General features: G+C 35.3%; 1 protein-coding gene across 1 annotated transcript; it reads right to left on the bottom strand.

Moving 5' to 3' along the window:
* Nucleotides 1–2,136: 2,136 nt before the first annotated feature.
* LOC131842265 (putative fatty acyl-CoA reductase CG5065) lies at nt 2,137–16,227 on the bottom strand. The gene is made up of 14 exons (XM_059190801.1): nt 16,144–16,227; nt 15,710–15,827; nt 13,565–13,695; nt 12,545–12,632; nt 12,146–12,218; nt 11,531–11,621; nt 10,731–10,876; nt 9,700–9,809; nt 7,842–7,925; nt 7,128–7,236; nt 6,276–6,453; nt 4,145–4,215; nt 2,929–3,186; nt 2,137–2,363 (listed from the first exon to the last, which is right to left on the bottom strand). The coding sequence occupies exons 2-14, from the start codon at nt 15,795–15,797 to the stop codon at nt 2,237–2,239; spliced, it is 1,554 nt and encodes a 517-aa protein (XP_059046784.1). The 5' UTR covers nt 15,798–15,827; nt 16,144–16,227; the 3' UTR covers nt 2,137–2,236.
* Between the last annotated feature and the right edge of the window lie 242 nt (nt 16,228–16,469).

The raw sequence follows: 16,469 nt of genomic DNA, 5'->3' as shown, positions 1-16,469 counted from the left end.
TACAACGGTATGTCTGTACTTAACAACAATTTTTTTTTAATTGTATTTTACAGTGAAAAAATTGGTTTTTTTTTTATTTGCAGTTATTGCATCTCTTGTAGTTCCATAATTTAATCATGGTCTTTTTTTATATTTATCTTATGAACACAATATGAATTATAGACCGATTTGTGTCGATTATTATTTCTAAATTTTATTATAAGCAGCAATTGTAATAATTTATTATTTGAGACCAATAAAGATTATTATTATTATACATATATTATTTTGATCGACGTATAATAAATATTTTTAAGAGGCTTAAGATTATCACCTAAAGACTGCCTTCTCTCCTTAACTCAATAGTTCACAATCACCGATAGATGGCGCGATGCGTTCCCGAAATGACGTCGTGTCAAATGTCATTGATAAATTCGATCGTACATTAATGACGTGACGTTTAACTTCTGGTTACAATTTCTTTAGCTTTCATTGTATTGTACAAAGTATACATTATGTAATACCTACATAAAGTGAATAATGAATTTCATTCATTCAAATCATTTCATTCATTCATTCATTTCATTAATAAAATGATATAAATGATAAATAAAAATAAAATTCGAATTTTATTTAAAAAAATGCATTTTTCAAACTTGTTGTAAAAGCTATGCATTATTGTAAATATTTATAATATGATAAGTACCACTAAGTAGCTTGCCATTTTAATATATGACTAGTATAAGAAAAACGGGGAAATATTGTAAAATATATACATTGAAAATGGGGTAAACTATGGAAATATAATATATGTAAAAAAGGAGTAAATTATTGGTTATAAAAAGTTGAAATAAATTATAAAAAATATATTGTACACTTTTTATTTTAAAACCCGGCACATACATTCATATTTTAAAATGATTATATAATTGGAATAAATAGCAGACAAGCTGACGGTCCACCTGATGGTAAATGGTGATCGTAGCTTATAATAATAATAATAACCCTGGACAATTTTCACACCGCCATCTAGAGTCAAGCTAAGCAGAGCTTGTGTTATGAGTACTAACCAACTGATAAAAAAACTTAAATATTATTTTGTAAATACATACATAGATAATATATATAACAAACACTTAAATTAGTGCTAGTTTTGTAATTTATTAGGTTACGCAATTATATCCAGATAAATACAAGTATAGTCATGAATATATATGTCTGCACCGTGCGAGGAATCGAACCCGCGACCACAGAAAGTAAAGCGGTGTGCTAAACCTCAACACCACCGAGGCCGTCAAACATAGCCTACAGATATACATTAACAGTATCATAGGACTTCACGTTCTCAAGTGACGTCAGATATACCCTCATATACTGCCAATCCTGAGAACTCAGGTATTATTCTTCCGTACCTTATAATTTCACTGCCATATTTTTTTTTTTTGTTTTGGTACCAAAGCAAATCAACGGTATATAGAACAAGCCATAAACCTGAGTGGAGCTATTTCGATGCTTATGTGTATGTAAAAATTGTTTATTTTTTAAATAATACTATCTACTCGCCCGAATACGCACGGGTGTACAAGTATTATATATAAATCTGACGACCTCGGTGGTCTAGCGGTCTAGCACACCGCTTTACGTCCGATGGTCGCGGGTTCGATTCCTCGCACGGCACAAACATTTATATTAATGAGTATGATTGTTTGTATCGGTCTGGGTATTTTCTATGTATAATATGTTAGTATTTAGGAAAAAAAACTATGTATTCGTGTTAGTTATCTAGTACCGATAACTTAGCTTTAGCTAGCTTAACTTGGGTCTAGATGGGGCTGTGTGAATTGTTCTAAGATTATTATTATTATAGCTTCCTCTTGAATCACTCTATCTGTTAAAAAGAACCGCGTCAAAATCCGTTGCGTAGTTTTAAAGATTTAAGCATTCATAGGGACTGACAGACAGCGACTGCGTCTTTGTTTTATACTATGTAATGATTGATTATTTGATCTATTTTTTTTTGTTTTTTATACTATTGTAAATAACTAAAAAGCACTGAATAAACATATGTTTTTTCTTTTCTTTCTTTTCATTATATATCTCACTCTCCATCCGAAATACGAGATATGGTAGTCTTTAAATAAAAAGCCACTTTGCAGTCGGTCAAAAACATCGCAATTTATTATTAAACACCATTATTTATACAACAGGATAAACATAACAAGTTTTATTATATTATTGTTCAGAAATAAAAAACTAACTAATTATTTAATGTGAAAATATCCTGCGCCGTATACAGCCAACTTTGAACGAAGTCAGTGTTCATGAACCACCAGAAAATGTAGCCGTAAAACGTAATTTGTACCAATTTATCCAATATCACCATTCTGAAATGAAAAAATGGAGATTATTTAACTTTCTTGCCAGTTCTTCTCAATTGGATCTATATACCAAACTGGACGGTAGGGAAAAAATTATATTAAAATTATAATGTAAAAAATTTGACGTTCATAAGCGGCTAAAATGTCGTACATGAATAAATTATTTTTGAATTTGAATTTGAATTACTACATAATGAAAAGATAATAACCAACCACCAATTTAACTCAGCACCGAGGCCATCAAAGTCGAGCCGTCTGCTAGTTTTATTATGTATATTATGTATACTAGCTGCACCCGCGATTTCGTTCGCGTGGAATTTAACTTTATTTTTGTAAACCAAAAGTAGCTTAACTTACTCCTTATTACATCAGATACCTGGCAAAAAAAGTCCCGTCAAAATCGGTCCAACCATTTCAGAGATTAGCCGGTACAAACAGACAGACAGACAAAAATTATAGAAAATGTTATTTCAGTGTATGTATCGTATTTATATTCATATGCATGTAGTAAAAACGGTTATTTCAATATTACAAACAGACTCCAATTTTATTTATATATATAGAAGATTACCTTCGGTAATGAGCTTTTGCTTTCGGCAAGTCCTCGTCCTTTTCTTTTAATAAATACTTTTTCCCGCCAATACAACAGTCTCTAAAGTACATATGCTTATCAACTGATTCCATATCGTAGTAGAAATCTTCAACATCCTCCTCCTTGATGCACGAGCGGAGTTTGACTATATTATCATTTATGAATGTCCATTGCTGCATTATGAAATAACGGAGAGCCATGTTCGCTATATAAATTCTTCTTTGAACTTTTAACAACCTGGAAATATAAGGATATGTGTAAACTACATACATGTGAACATATACAAATACAGTATATATATATAGTAAGTGCAGAGAGAAAATATAAGAAGTATAGAAGTATGGATGGAAATCACAGCCATGTTTCAGTCGTCAGGAATAACAATACCAGAAGGGTTCTGCAAGCATTAGGTACATGACGCAATATCTGAGGTGTTCCTGAATATAGTCAACATATAACAGTTTCCGTCAGATTGTTTACCATTCCAGTATATATGAAATTCTGATCAATTGCAGATTTACAACGCGTTTAAGCGATAATATACTAAATTAATTGAGAAATGGCGCCAAGCCCGCCTATTTAGGACATTTGAGCGAAATTTGATCAGATTTAGTCACCACACTATTCACATTATCTCTGACTACCTCATTAGCATGTATATTATAAGATATTCAAATAATAGAGTAATATAAAGTAGATATTTAATCGTAAAACGCACTTAAAAGCATATTTAGCACTCGCACTCTTAGCTCCTAAAATACATGTTGAGGTCCTTCGTTACTCCAAATCCACTATTAATACAAATCCAACATAAATTTAGCAAATAATAAATGTATGATAAAACAACATATAATGTAATCCATGTAATTGAATGTTAAAATAAAATTAATAAATAAAGTAAATTAAAAACTTTGTGGGTGGGGGAATGTTAGTTATAGTATGTAATATTATATTATCTGTGGTTATAGTATGTAATATTATGTTTTATCTGTGGTTATAGGGACCACGCGGTCGCTATTGATGACCATCGTGGTTTATTGGTGGTAAATTGACAACGATGGGCTTAGAGACCACACTTCATGCGCTACCATACCATCATTCACTGGTGCACCTCCAGCGTAGACTGTTAGCGCAAACGGATGTACTTTTCAATATTCATTTACTTAAAAAACGGTACATTGAAGAAAGTACTTACATTGGTTTGTGACCAAGAAGCCACAGTAGAGTATCCACCAGAATAGCAGGCAAGCAGTGCATTAATAAAACCTAAAACAAAACATAGTAGACCTCTAGTCTGTGAGGATAAACATTTATTACACTACAGCCCGTTGGGAAGAGGCTATTGCATATATAATACCTTTTTTTTTATAACACAGGGGACAAACGAGCATGCGGCTCACCTGATGGTAAGTGATTACCGCCGCCCATGAGCACCCGCAACACCAGGGGAATTGCAAGTACGTTGTCGGCCTTTTAAAAAGGAATAACTCTTTTCTTGAAGGTTTCAATATCGTATCGGTTCGGAAATACCATTGCTGAAAGGTGATTCCACAATGTAGTTGTGCGAGGCAAAAAAGTTTCTAGAAAACCGCACTGTGGAAGACCGCCATTCATCCAGATGATCAGGATAGTAAAATATATATAATACCTATATAATACCTCTAGACCAGTGATTCCCAAAGTGGTCTATATCGACCCCCAGGGGTCTATGACACACTGCAAGGGGCCTACGACAGTGGTCACCTTGTTGTTTTTAACACTAAACTGTACTACAGTTAGAAATTTACAAAAAATAACCAGGTGAGAATAGGAGGTCTACCCAAAACCGAGAAATATGGTAAGGGGTCCACGAAAAAGTTTGGAAACCTCTGTTCTAGACAATTCACATAGCGCCATCTAATCCCAACGTAAACAACAGTTATGGGTACTAGACAACTGGTATTCATTTTTTTTAACCAGATATAGCAATAATCATACTAATGAGATGGTCTTTACAGGGCGAATATATATAAAACAGTGTGCTATATAACTACCGAGGCTGATTTCATGAACAGCAAGCACTATTGACGTCTGAAAATTAATTTTCAGCAAGCACTATGGACGTCTGAAAATTAATTTTCAGCGAGCACTATGGACGACTAAAAATTAATTTTCAGCAAGCACTATGGACGTCTGAAAATTAATTCTCAGCAAGCACTATGGACGTCTGAAAATTAATTTATGACCCCCACAGTCATGTGGTGTCATAAGCCATGATGTGTTTGTACATGTGCATTTGTTTCCTAGTTAGAATTAAACAAAGTTATCCAGCTGGATAGCTATTGGCCGCAGCTGGCCTTTACAGCTTCACCGGACGATAGGGGGCGAGTGTAGATGGCACTCCAAAACCGAGCAAGGAGTTATGGAGCGGCTAAAGGCCAACTCCCGCCTGACGGATACGCCTTCAGTCTAAACGCACCGATAAGGGCTTGAACCTCCAATAATCTGGGGGCACCGCTTGGGGCTCCACCGAACAGTCGTAATTTCGATGCCTGTTTGAATTGGCCAGCGGTGCGACGGAATCTTTCAACCTTACAATATCACTGCCATATATCCCCCTTTACACTGGCAAACTTGGAAAGTATTCTGTTTTTTTATTCTTACATTTACTTAGGGACTTTTATCATAATATGAAATGCAAGTCCTATCATATATTATTACTGATCTTATCTTCTACTGTACAATGAAAATAAAACGTTTGCTGGCGATGATACAGCTTCAGATAGTATACCATGGTACATACCAACATCAAGCCGATTTAGACTGATTTTTTTTAAATACCCTTTTTAGATCGTCTTTGACACACTCGATTAATATATGATGATACAGGATCAGATAGTATACCATGGTACATACCAACATCAAGCCGATTTAGACTGATTTTTTTTAAATACCCTTTTTAGATCGTCTAGGACACACTCGATTAATATATGATGATACAGGATCAGATAGTATACCATGGTACATACCAACATCAAGCCGATTTAGACTGATTTTTTTTAAATACCCTTTTTAGATCGTCTAGGACACACTCGATTAATATATGATGATACAGGATCAGATAGTATACCATGGTACATACCAACATCAAGCCGATTTAGACTGATTTTTTTTAAATACCCTTTTTAGATCGTCTAGGACACACTCGATTAATATATGATGCAGGTCTTCTGCAGTATTGCAGTTGGGGGAATTCGATTTATACATTAAAAAGGCAAATGAATTTAATAGATAATATCCGTAAAGCAGTCTTAATACTGTGAAAATATTTATGTTGAAATTATTACCTTAATATAATGCTTCGTTTCAGAAGTCGTTATAGAGCCGCCGACGCTCCACAGAGCACCATTTATGGGCATCGTTGGTGCTAACTTCCTACCAAACTCTACCATTTCCGACATAGTAATGTTATTGAGTGTGCCTGCACAGCAATTGTATATCGGTATATCATCTGTGATCTCCAATCTGTAATATAAAGATTTTTTTTTATTCATTTATCTGAGAAAGGAAATAGATTACTTTTAATGTGAAAAAAGGTTTATAAGGGGTTGAAAGTGGGGATGAAAAGTTGTATGTAAGTATCGTAATTTTTAAAGCTAGAAGCTTGAAACTTATTTTATAAGCTGTTTATGAAATATAAGTATTTGAAAGTATTTATACTTATGTGTCATATTTATAAAATAATTAGCCTATATAATTAAAAAGACTATTCTACGAGAACGAAATCGCGGGCACAGTTTGTATGATACTGAAACTCAGCGCTGCAGTGACACGCTGCAGCACCAGCTGAGTGGAAGCCCTTTCAACTCATAGCGCTATAGCTTTTAAGATTTTCTATATTTTACTCTATATTATATGTTATGCTAGGAACGAGGACCATGTCTTATGGAAAGTGTATAATATTAATGTGGATGGATGTAAAGGAGGGGGACGCCCTAAGAAAAGATGGATGGATTGTGTGAAAGATAATATGAATAAAAGGAGAGTATGCTCAGATATGACGACCGGTAGAGAGCAGTGGAAGAGAATGACATACTGCGCCGACCACAAATAATGGGATAAAGACAAGACAATGATGATGATTATATGTTATGCTAAATAAATTATTATTATATTATATAATTCTGAAAAAAACTTACTTTTTCGTTCCGCGTACCCAAGCCATACATATAATACTTTTGATAGCTATATCCACAGGCATATAGTCCGCGATGAGATCCGGCTCCGTGTGTATACTACGTAACAAACCTGAAAAATTAAGTTACATAGTCATAGTATATAAGTAACATGATCATAGCATATAGTAACATAAATCATAGTCTGTAATGTATAGTTCCCACAAACAACACCCGTTCACGAGACTTTTAAAAATCTAATTTGTTAGCGTTACATTGACGGTGTGTATATTTCTAACATTTCAATTAAGTATTAATTATAAATAACACGACTTCTTGTTCTAAATTGATAAACTTAAAAAAAATTCACTTATAATTATCAGAAATATTTGTGGAAAATATATAATTTTTATATTCATAAAAATTTGTAATCTTTACAATAATTGCACCTGTGCGAAGTCGAGTCACGAAGCTAGTTCTACTAATATTGCAAACACGATGTATGGAGGGATAGTATCATTATTACCATATGTTATCTGTGTTATTACATAGTATAAAACAAACTCGCTATCGCTGTCCATCCCTATGTATGCTTAAATCTTGAAAACTACGCAACAGATTTTGAAGCGTTTTTAAAATAGATAGAGCGATTCAAGTAGAAGGTTTATATATACAATACATGTACACCCGTGCAAAACCGGGGCGAGTAGCTAGTATTATGTAAATTGAACTTCTTACCTTTACCAGAAGCTATTATAAGGCCAACGGGTCCATTGAAATTGTCTATCCAGCCCGGCATAGGTTCTTTAACACTTGCAATAACTGAAATTAAAATATTAACACTGAATTAATAAACTGTATTCATTCACATAATTATTAGACTAGGTGGAAATAGAAATAGAAATAATCTTTATTCAAATAAACTCATTACAAGCACTTTTGAATAGTCATATTTTGATTCTACCACTCATTCGGAATGCAGATTCATCACAAGAAGAATGAACTGAGAAGAAACTTGTGTGTTGCTCTTTTTAATAGATGTTTTTTTATATAAATATTTACTGTAATTATATCAAGTAAAAGGCATGCGATAATTAACATAGAAATCGCTACGCACTCTAAACTTAATATAAGCACATTTGAATGGTCAAATTTTTTTTATTCTATCGCTCATTCAGAATGCAGTCTCATTACAAGAAGGAGAGCAAGAAATTGTGTGTTGCTCTTTTAAATAAATATTGTTTTAATTACATTTAGATTAACAAGGATTAGGCATACGACAATCAATATAGAAACCGCTACGCACTTAATCTCTGTTCAATCAGATAACATTGTCAACGCTATGAATTTTAAGTTAAATATTTTCTACAAAAATATTATCAGTTACAAATTCTTCAATTTTATAATGAGCTTTTTTAAAAAGAAAGTATTTCATAAGACATTTGAATCTTTTTTCTGCATGGCGCTGTGAACCTGAAAAACAAGGTTTTTCATTTTATATAGGAACGCTGTGACCTAGTCATTTACAGCACCAACAAATTCCAAAGGGCGTGAATTTGAAACTGTCTCTATTTCTGAATGATTCACCGAGAATAGAAAGATCAATAATAAACTAAAATTTATCCAAGGTAGCTGCAGGTACTCTCGAACGTTGGAATAAATGCACCCAATAATAATAATATCCTTGAACAAATTAATTATTACACAATAGTTTTTTGCTGTGGCTCCGCAATTCCAGAACACGTCCATTACCATCTCTAAGAGTATTGGGATTCTCGGTATCGACATCTCTAGCACAGTTGAGTTCCGTAGTCACCTCGAAGAAAAGGTTAAGCTGGCGTCCAAAAAACTCGGTGTGCTCAATAGAGCGAAGCGGTATTTCACTGCGGACCAGAGACTCCTCTTATATAAGTCTCAAGTTCGGCCGCACATGGAGTACTGCTCTCATCTTTGGGCAGGAGCACCTGGATACCAGCTCGGTCCTTTTGACTCGGTTCAGAGACGTGCTATGAGAATTGTCGATGATCCCAATCTCTCTGACGGTATCGAGCCACTTAGTTTGAGGCAAGACTTCGCTTCGCTTTGTGTGTTCTACCGATTATACAACGGACTGTGTTCTGAGGAATTGTTCGACATGATGCCTACGGCCACCTTTCACCATCGCACCGCTCGCCATCGACAGGGAATTCATTCCCACACGCTGGAACCTAAGTGGTATCGGACGGTGCGGTTTCAGAGGAGCTTCCTCCCGCGTACACTTAGATTGTGGAATGAACTTCCTGCCGAGGTTTTCTCACGAGACTACAGCATGGGGTTTTTCAAGAAGGGTATAGTATTAAGGTTTCTTAAGGGTCGGCAACGCGCACGTGACACCCCTGGTGCTTCAGGCGTCCATAGGCTACGGTAACCATTTACCATCAGATGGGCCGTGTGCTTGTTTGCCACCATAGTAGTATAAAAAAAAAACTTAAAGATAGTCTTAAGCTAGTACTCATAACACGAACTCTGCTTAACTAAACTTAACTATTGCTAAGCTTAACTAGATGGCGCTGTATGAAATGTCAGGGTTAATATTATAATTATAGAGTAGTCTTACCTATGGATGGTCTCACGATAACGGCCGGCAGTAGACCTCTCTGTTCATACACGACATGCTCGGCGAGCTGCTTCGTGAACGTGTACGTGTTAGGAATGCTCCCAAGGTATCTGGAATGAAGTACATAAACTGTTAATTATTGACGACCTCGGTGGTCTAGCGGTCTAGCACACCGCTTTACGTCCGATGGTCGCGGGTTCGATTCCTCGCACGGCACAAACATTTGTATTCATGAGTATGATTGTTTGTATCTGTCTGGGTGTTGTCTATATATAAAATGTTTAAATTTTCAAATTATTCCGTATGACCTTGTGAGGGTCTGTAATCAAAACCTGTACTATACACATGATATAAATACTATACATAAGACGTTGTAATTTTAAATACTTCATTAAAAATATTAATAAATCTGTTTGTGAAATAAACTTATATAATTTTCAGCTTAAAGTATGGAGGATGTGATGTTATGTGTGCGTATATATGTGTGTGTGCCTGAAGAAGGGTGTGAAAAGAATTTATATACTATTGAATATTTATAGTACACTCCAATAATAATTCAGGTCAATTCACACAGCGCTATTTAGTTAAACAGAGCTTGTGTGGGTATTAGACAACTGATCTAAATACATAAATACATTTTTGTATAAATACATACATAATATATATGTAGAAAAGGGCTACATAGCAGTCCATTGTACAACGATCTCGTAGAACCAAAAACCGTAACAGAGGAAGACAAATCGCGAGGAACCAAGGAGGACAATGAAGAATCGTCTTAGAACCACGTCTACCAATAACCAGCCAGAAACTGAAATACCATGGTATGCAATGGTATTTCCGAACCGATACGATATTGAAAACTTCAAGAAAAGAGTTTATTCCTTTTTAAAAGGCCGACAACGCACTTGCAATTCCCCTGTGTGTAGCGGGTGCTCATGGGCAGCGGTAATCACTTACCATCAGGTGAGCCGCATTCGTTCGTTTGTCCCCTGTGTTATAAAATAAACTATATAACTAAATGAAGTACTTACTTAGGAGTCAATACACGCAATGTGTGGTCATCAACTTCCTCACATATCTGCATGGTCTCTCGCCAGTCCGCCAGCGGAGGGTACATGCGTTCTTCTACCTTATTTCTATTACAATTAGAATATAAAGTCGATACGTGCATTAGAACCTGGAAATACAAGGTTTTTCATTTTATTTAAGAGCATCTTGGTTTAGTCGTTGACTGCACCGACAAATGCCAAAGGTCGTAAATTTGAATCTAGCAATATTTCCGAGTGATTCAAATCGAGAATAGAAAGATCAATAATAAAATAAAATTTATCCAAGAGAGCTGTAGGTACGCTTGCATGTTGGTTTCAAATACCATTCAGAACAATTCCCACAGCGGCATCTAGTCCTAAGCTAAGCATTTTTTGTAAATAGATACATAATATATAGGCACAGAAAACACCCAAACTAATACAAACATTCATATTCACGAATACAAATATTTGTACCGTGCTAGGAATCAAACTGATGTAAAGTAAGACGTTATCCTAAACCGCTAGACCACCGTCAACCCAGTAAAGTGTTCTGGTGACCATGACGTCAACGGTTGACATTATCTCCTACTACCCCATCTCGAAGTTGTGAACATGTGATTATATTTTATTTCAATTTATAACAATTAAATAATGCCAACAACGTCGTAACCACAGAAAAAAATATATTTGTTATTATTATATATCTATGTTGGTTTGAAAATAATTTCGAGTATCTATCTTTATGGGCGGTATAGTTGCTCGAAATAAATAAATAAAATTAATATCTTATCTTTACTTACAGATAAATCTCGAACTTCTTTTGCGAAATCGATCAATTCCTTTGTACCGCCGAGGTTCATTTTGGCAGCGAATGGCAGAGAATCATCGAATCTAGACAAAATATTATAATATACGAGTACATAAAACAATAAGTAAATAGATGTCAATATTTTATCGAATGCTATGCTATTTTGCGAAAACCCATTTTGTCACAAAATGGATTCATATTATTGGGTTTATTCCGCTCCCATAGCCTGTTTGAGACCACAAATATTCATGGAAACCTGACTATCACTACTGGAAGCGTTGCGACCTTCTCTATTAGTGATCAAACTCCAATGATTATTGAGTCTATACGTATATTGCGACACGTGTTTCGCCTATGAATGAGGCATCATCAGGCATTGAATAGTTCTGATATAGCTTGGAAACCTGGCGACTTTTCGGCGACCAATCTGCGACTGCAAAGTTGAAACACGTGTCGCAATATGGGTGTAGACTTAATAACAGTGGGAATTTAATCACCTATAGAGGTCGTAACTTCTAGTAGCGGTTTCATCACCCACCAGCGTTTACCGTTATCGCAGGTGGGAACACTAGATTCTATTCCTAATCGTACTTTAAAAAAAATTTACCTTACACTGGCTGCAACGTGAAAGATTATGTTCACTCGATTGACTAGAAGAGCTCTGTCTTCCTGTGATAAACCTAAAATAAAGTCATTTGTCGGATTATGCCCTTAAATATTATGGATACATGGCATTGAAAATAAAAAAATTACATCTCAATTATGAGAGCATCATAGTCCACTAACTTACTATCTTAGCGGAAAGTTGTGAATTCAAATCTGATTAATACAAAAAAAATATTTTATTTTTGACTCTCTGGTTTTAGAAACATATATATACTATATAACAATGGCGCGGATTGAGCATACTGTATGACAGTATGCTCAATCCGCGCCATTTTGGATTCAAATATATAGGCACTAAACGATTTCACAATGATATCTAATAATAATATTTTATTCTCACCTAAGCCAGGTTCCATTACGTCACCAGATACAATGAACACTTTCTCCGTGAAGATGTTCGGCTTCTCCGCTCTCAAGCGGTCGAAACACTGAAAATTTGAAATCGTTATTATGGAAACTTTGGTATAGAAACATTTTATGGCACCATTCACCAATTGATCGATCAATTCAAACGGGGATCGAAATTATGATGGCCTGAGCAGAGGTTCGAACTAGCGGTGCCCTCAGAATAAGGTCGTATCCGTCAGGCGGGAGTTGGCCTTCAGCCACTCCAAAAGTCCTTCCGCGGATTTGGAGTGCCATCTGCACTCGCCCCCTATCGTCCGGTGAAGCTGTAAAGGCTAGCGGCCAACTAGCATTAGAATAGTCCGACAGGTTTTTATACACGCTATTAGAAATCCCGATTAGGCTACACACGAGACCATTTAGGAAACGATCCAGAGCATTCCTCAGCACTGCTTCGATACTGACACTGATTTTAATGACATGTGTAGTCCGTTTTACAAGCAACTGTTGCAGTTCTTCATTATTGCTCTATTTATTTTGTAGGCGCTTATTTAATTACCAGTAACATAGAGTTAAGTATTTAACAAACATACTCCATACCTCTACCACTGTACTACTTTTATATAGACGTGAAAAAACTACGTAGGTGGCACACAAGTATACGGCCCACCTGACGGTAAAGCTCCGTAATCTATGGACGCCTGAAACACCAAAGATGTCACGTGCGCGGTGCCCACCCTTAAGAAACCTTAATATACCCTTCTTGAACTGTAGTCTCTAGAGAAAACATTGGCAGGTAGTTGATTCCATAATCTAAGTGTACGCGGGAGAAAGCACATCAGAAAATGCGCTGTTCGAGACCACTTAGGTTCCATCGTGTGGGGATGAATTCCCTGTCGGTAGCGAGCGGTGCGATGGTAAAAGATAGCCGTGGTCAGCGAATCCGTTCAGTATTATTGCACGCAATAACTTAATATAAACATAAACAACACGATTTAATTAGGAGAGTACTTACAAATGATTCATACACTTGAGACAGTCTGTCCTCAGATTTAACTCCCTTCTTGCTTCTAAGTAATATATATATTCTGTCTACACCAGAACATGAATACAGAAGCTTCTCTATTAACGCCTTGCCCATAAATCCTGAAAAGACATTGTGGTTTTTAGAAAACAATATGCTTGTAGCCGCAATAATTGGAAAATGAGCGGTGTTTAGAGGCAATGTCAATTTGTTAGCAAATTTACTATGATTTTTAGAAAACCTAGCTGTTTGGCGCAATCGGCAGAAATTATACTTGGTCAGTTGACATTGTTCAATAAGAAATAAACTTACATTCATTCATTCATTCGTTCATTCATTCATTCATTCATTCATTCATTCGTTCCTTCATTCATTCAATTAAAGTTTAACCAGACTTCATTTAATTGACCATTTTTAGGTAACTGACGCCTATAGCAGACAGCAGACGAGTAATGTGTAATGCTTGATTGTAATATCGGTAACAAGGGGAATGGATTGTTAGCATCACTTAGGCAGTTCCTCATTGTAGATTTAAAAAATGTTCAACTCAGAGACAGCTTCTGGTTGATTAAAAGACTATTCTTCACATCTCACCCGTGGTACTCCCACATTTAGGTGACGGTTACCACTTACCATCAGGTGCGCTGACAACTTGTTTGGCATTTTTTTTTGGATGATAATGAAATGAGTCACCCGCCTGCGCTAACGGTTTACGCTGGCGGGGCAACAGTGGAGGATGATAAGATGAGCATGAGGTCAGGTCAGTTAGCCCATCGTGACAAATTCACCAGGAATTTAACACGATGGTTTCCAGGGGAACCGCGTGGAGGTCGACCTGACATGGTACATTGCTAGCAATGGGGTTATCAATCCACATTACTAACAATACCCTTCACCCATGTTTGGCATTTCAATTACATAAAAAAAAATATGACATTAATATAAGCGGCGATGAAACAACCATTATTGAAACAAATGTCCGTGCACTTAAATTTAAAACTAGTTCTAACTTTTGTTTTCCCCCAGGCAATTCCAAGCAGATCAATTAAATTTCATCATCTGCTTATTCCGTATCCCATTCACTTGTGTTCGGTGTAATAAATTCATCTCGTTCACTTCATTCACTCAATATAATTTGAGTGAACGAATGAAGTTTATACCTACTAACAGTTTTTTTAGATTAATATGTAAATTTACGCGTGGAGGTCGACCTGGGTACATTTGTAACATTGAGGTCATTAGTCCCTTTTTTATTATGTAATTAGAATAGCAAACACACTGACGGTCACTAATGGTAAATGGTAACCGTCACCCGTATACCGACTTAAACAGTACGGTCATCACGTTATCATGTAACACTCTGTTATCATGTGTATCACAAATGCGAATCATTGCCGTAGTACTAAGATGTCACGCATCGAATCCTGTAATTGCACTGCCTTCTCACCATACAACGAAAATAAACTGGAAAACAGCTTGTTTTGTAGTCTAAAAATATTAATTACAACAAAAACTGACTAACTTTTAGTTAGAAATAGGAGAAACTAAGGTTTTTTACACATTTTTAGTCCTTACAAACATGCAAATATTTACTATAGTATTTTATATGTAATTTATTAAAATTGTTTCATATTTAAAAAGTACAATTTAAATATGCATTTAAAATACTGTGTTATGTCCATTACAAATGTTATCGAGTTTCAATAAACCTCGAATTTGATCAGTAAGACCCGGTGGTTTCCAGTTCAGTTCACTTCCAGTAAAGTGGCCTGATTGTCACTTTATAATTAAACTTTATACAACGTCATCTACATGGCTATCTCTATCTCATAAGTGATATAGAGGTAGCCATATAGCTGCCAACCAGCTTGCTACGTAAGATGTGTTTTGAATAGTGAGATTCGGCAGTAAAATACAGAGTACGGGTGCAAAAAATTAGTTCTCCGTAATAAACACATCAAGAGTACCATGACCGACACATGACAATTATCCTTACTGCTGTATATAAGCGAAAGTTACCAGTTACCGTCAATTTAACCGTCACAGATACTCCACCATCATGATAGAAAAAAAAAATATTTTATATATGTAATCTCTTAATTTTTCCAATAGTGTAGGTAATAGAAAATAACTCACCAGATCCTCCTGTTATGAATATGGTTTTTCCGGTATAATAATCGGTTATCGTCGGAGCATTGGTCATATCTCTTTCCAAAAACCCCATTTTTCCAACACTAAAATATAACAAATCCAACTATAAATTAAGAACTAAAATTAATTTACATATAAAAAGAACATAGTTTAAAACACACAATATAAAAAAGAATTATTCTTGGAAAAGAACTAACGTTCAATATTTAAACACTTTATAAAAAATATATTGCTTATTTATGGTATATATAAGTAAAATTTAAAATTCGAACACACGAATAAACAGCAACAATTCACAGTATTGCAAAAGGATTGTAGTCAAATGTGTGAGGCGCTGACGACCACTAATTTGAATTTGGAATATTATCGTTTCAAAATGTTCTTAATTTAAATATTTGACAATGGATATTAACGATTACCTAAATAATACTGTTCAAGGCAGCGGTGGACTGTCAAGTGCCGAGTATTGTAATTCGAGGCAGGCTGATGACTCGCTTTTTCATTAAGGCGAAGTGTGTGTTGAATTTTAATTTTATACTATATAATTCATTAGATGACATTGTATCGACGTATACTTTAGTATTTAATTAGACTGACTGATTTATCTTTGAACGGACGTCATAAACAATAAACCAGAAGTATGAAAATTTTAATATAGGTTCTTGAAAGAGATACTTTGTACAAAGTCGTCATTGTTGATATATTTTAACTATTTCTACTACCAGCAGGTTACTTTGCTAGCTAT

Source organism: Achroia grisella, unplaced genomic scaffold, assembly GCF_030625045.1.
Source record: "Achroia grisella isolate CSIRO2021 unplaced genomic scaffold, CSIRO_AGI_Agris_v1 utg2156, whole genome shotgun sequence".
NCBI lineage: Eukaryota > Metazoa > Arthropoda > Insecta > Lepidoptera > Pyralidae > Achroia > Achroia grisella.
This window is presented reverse-complemented; position numbering and strand designations above follow the sequence as displayed.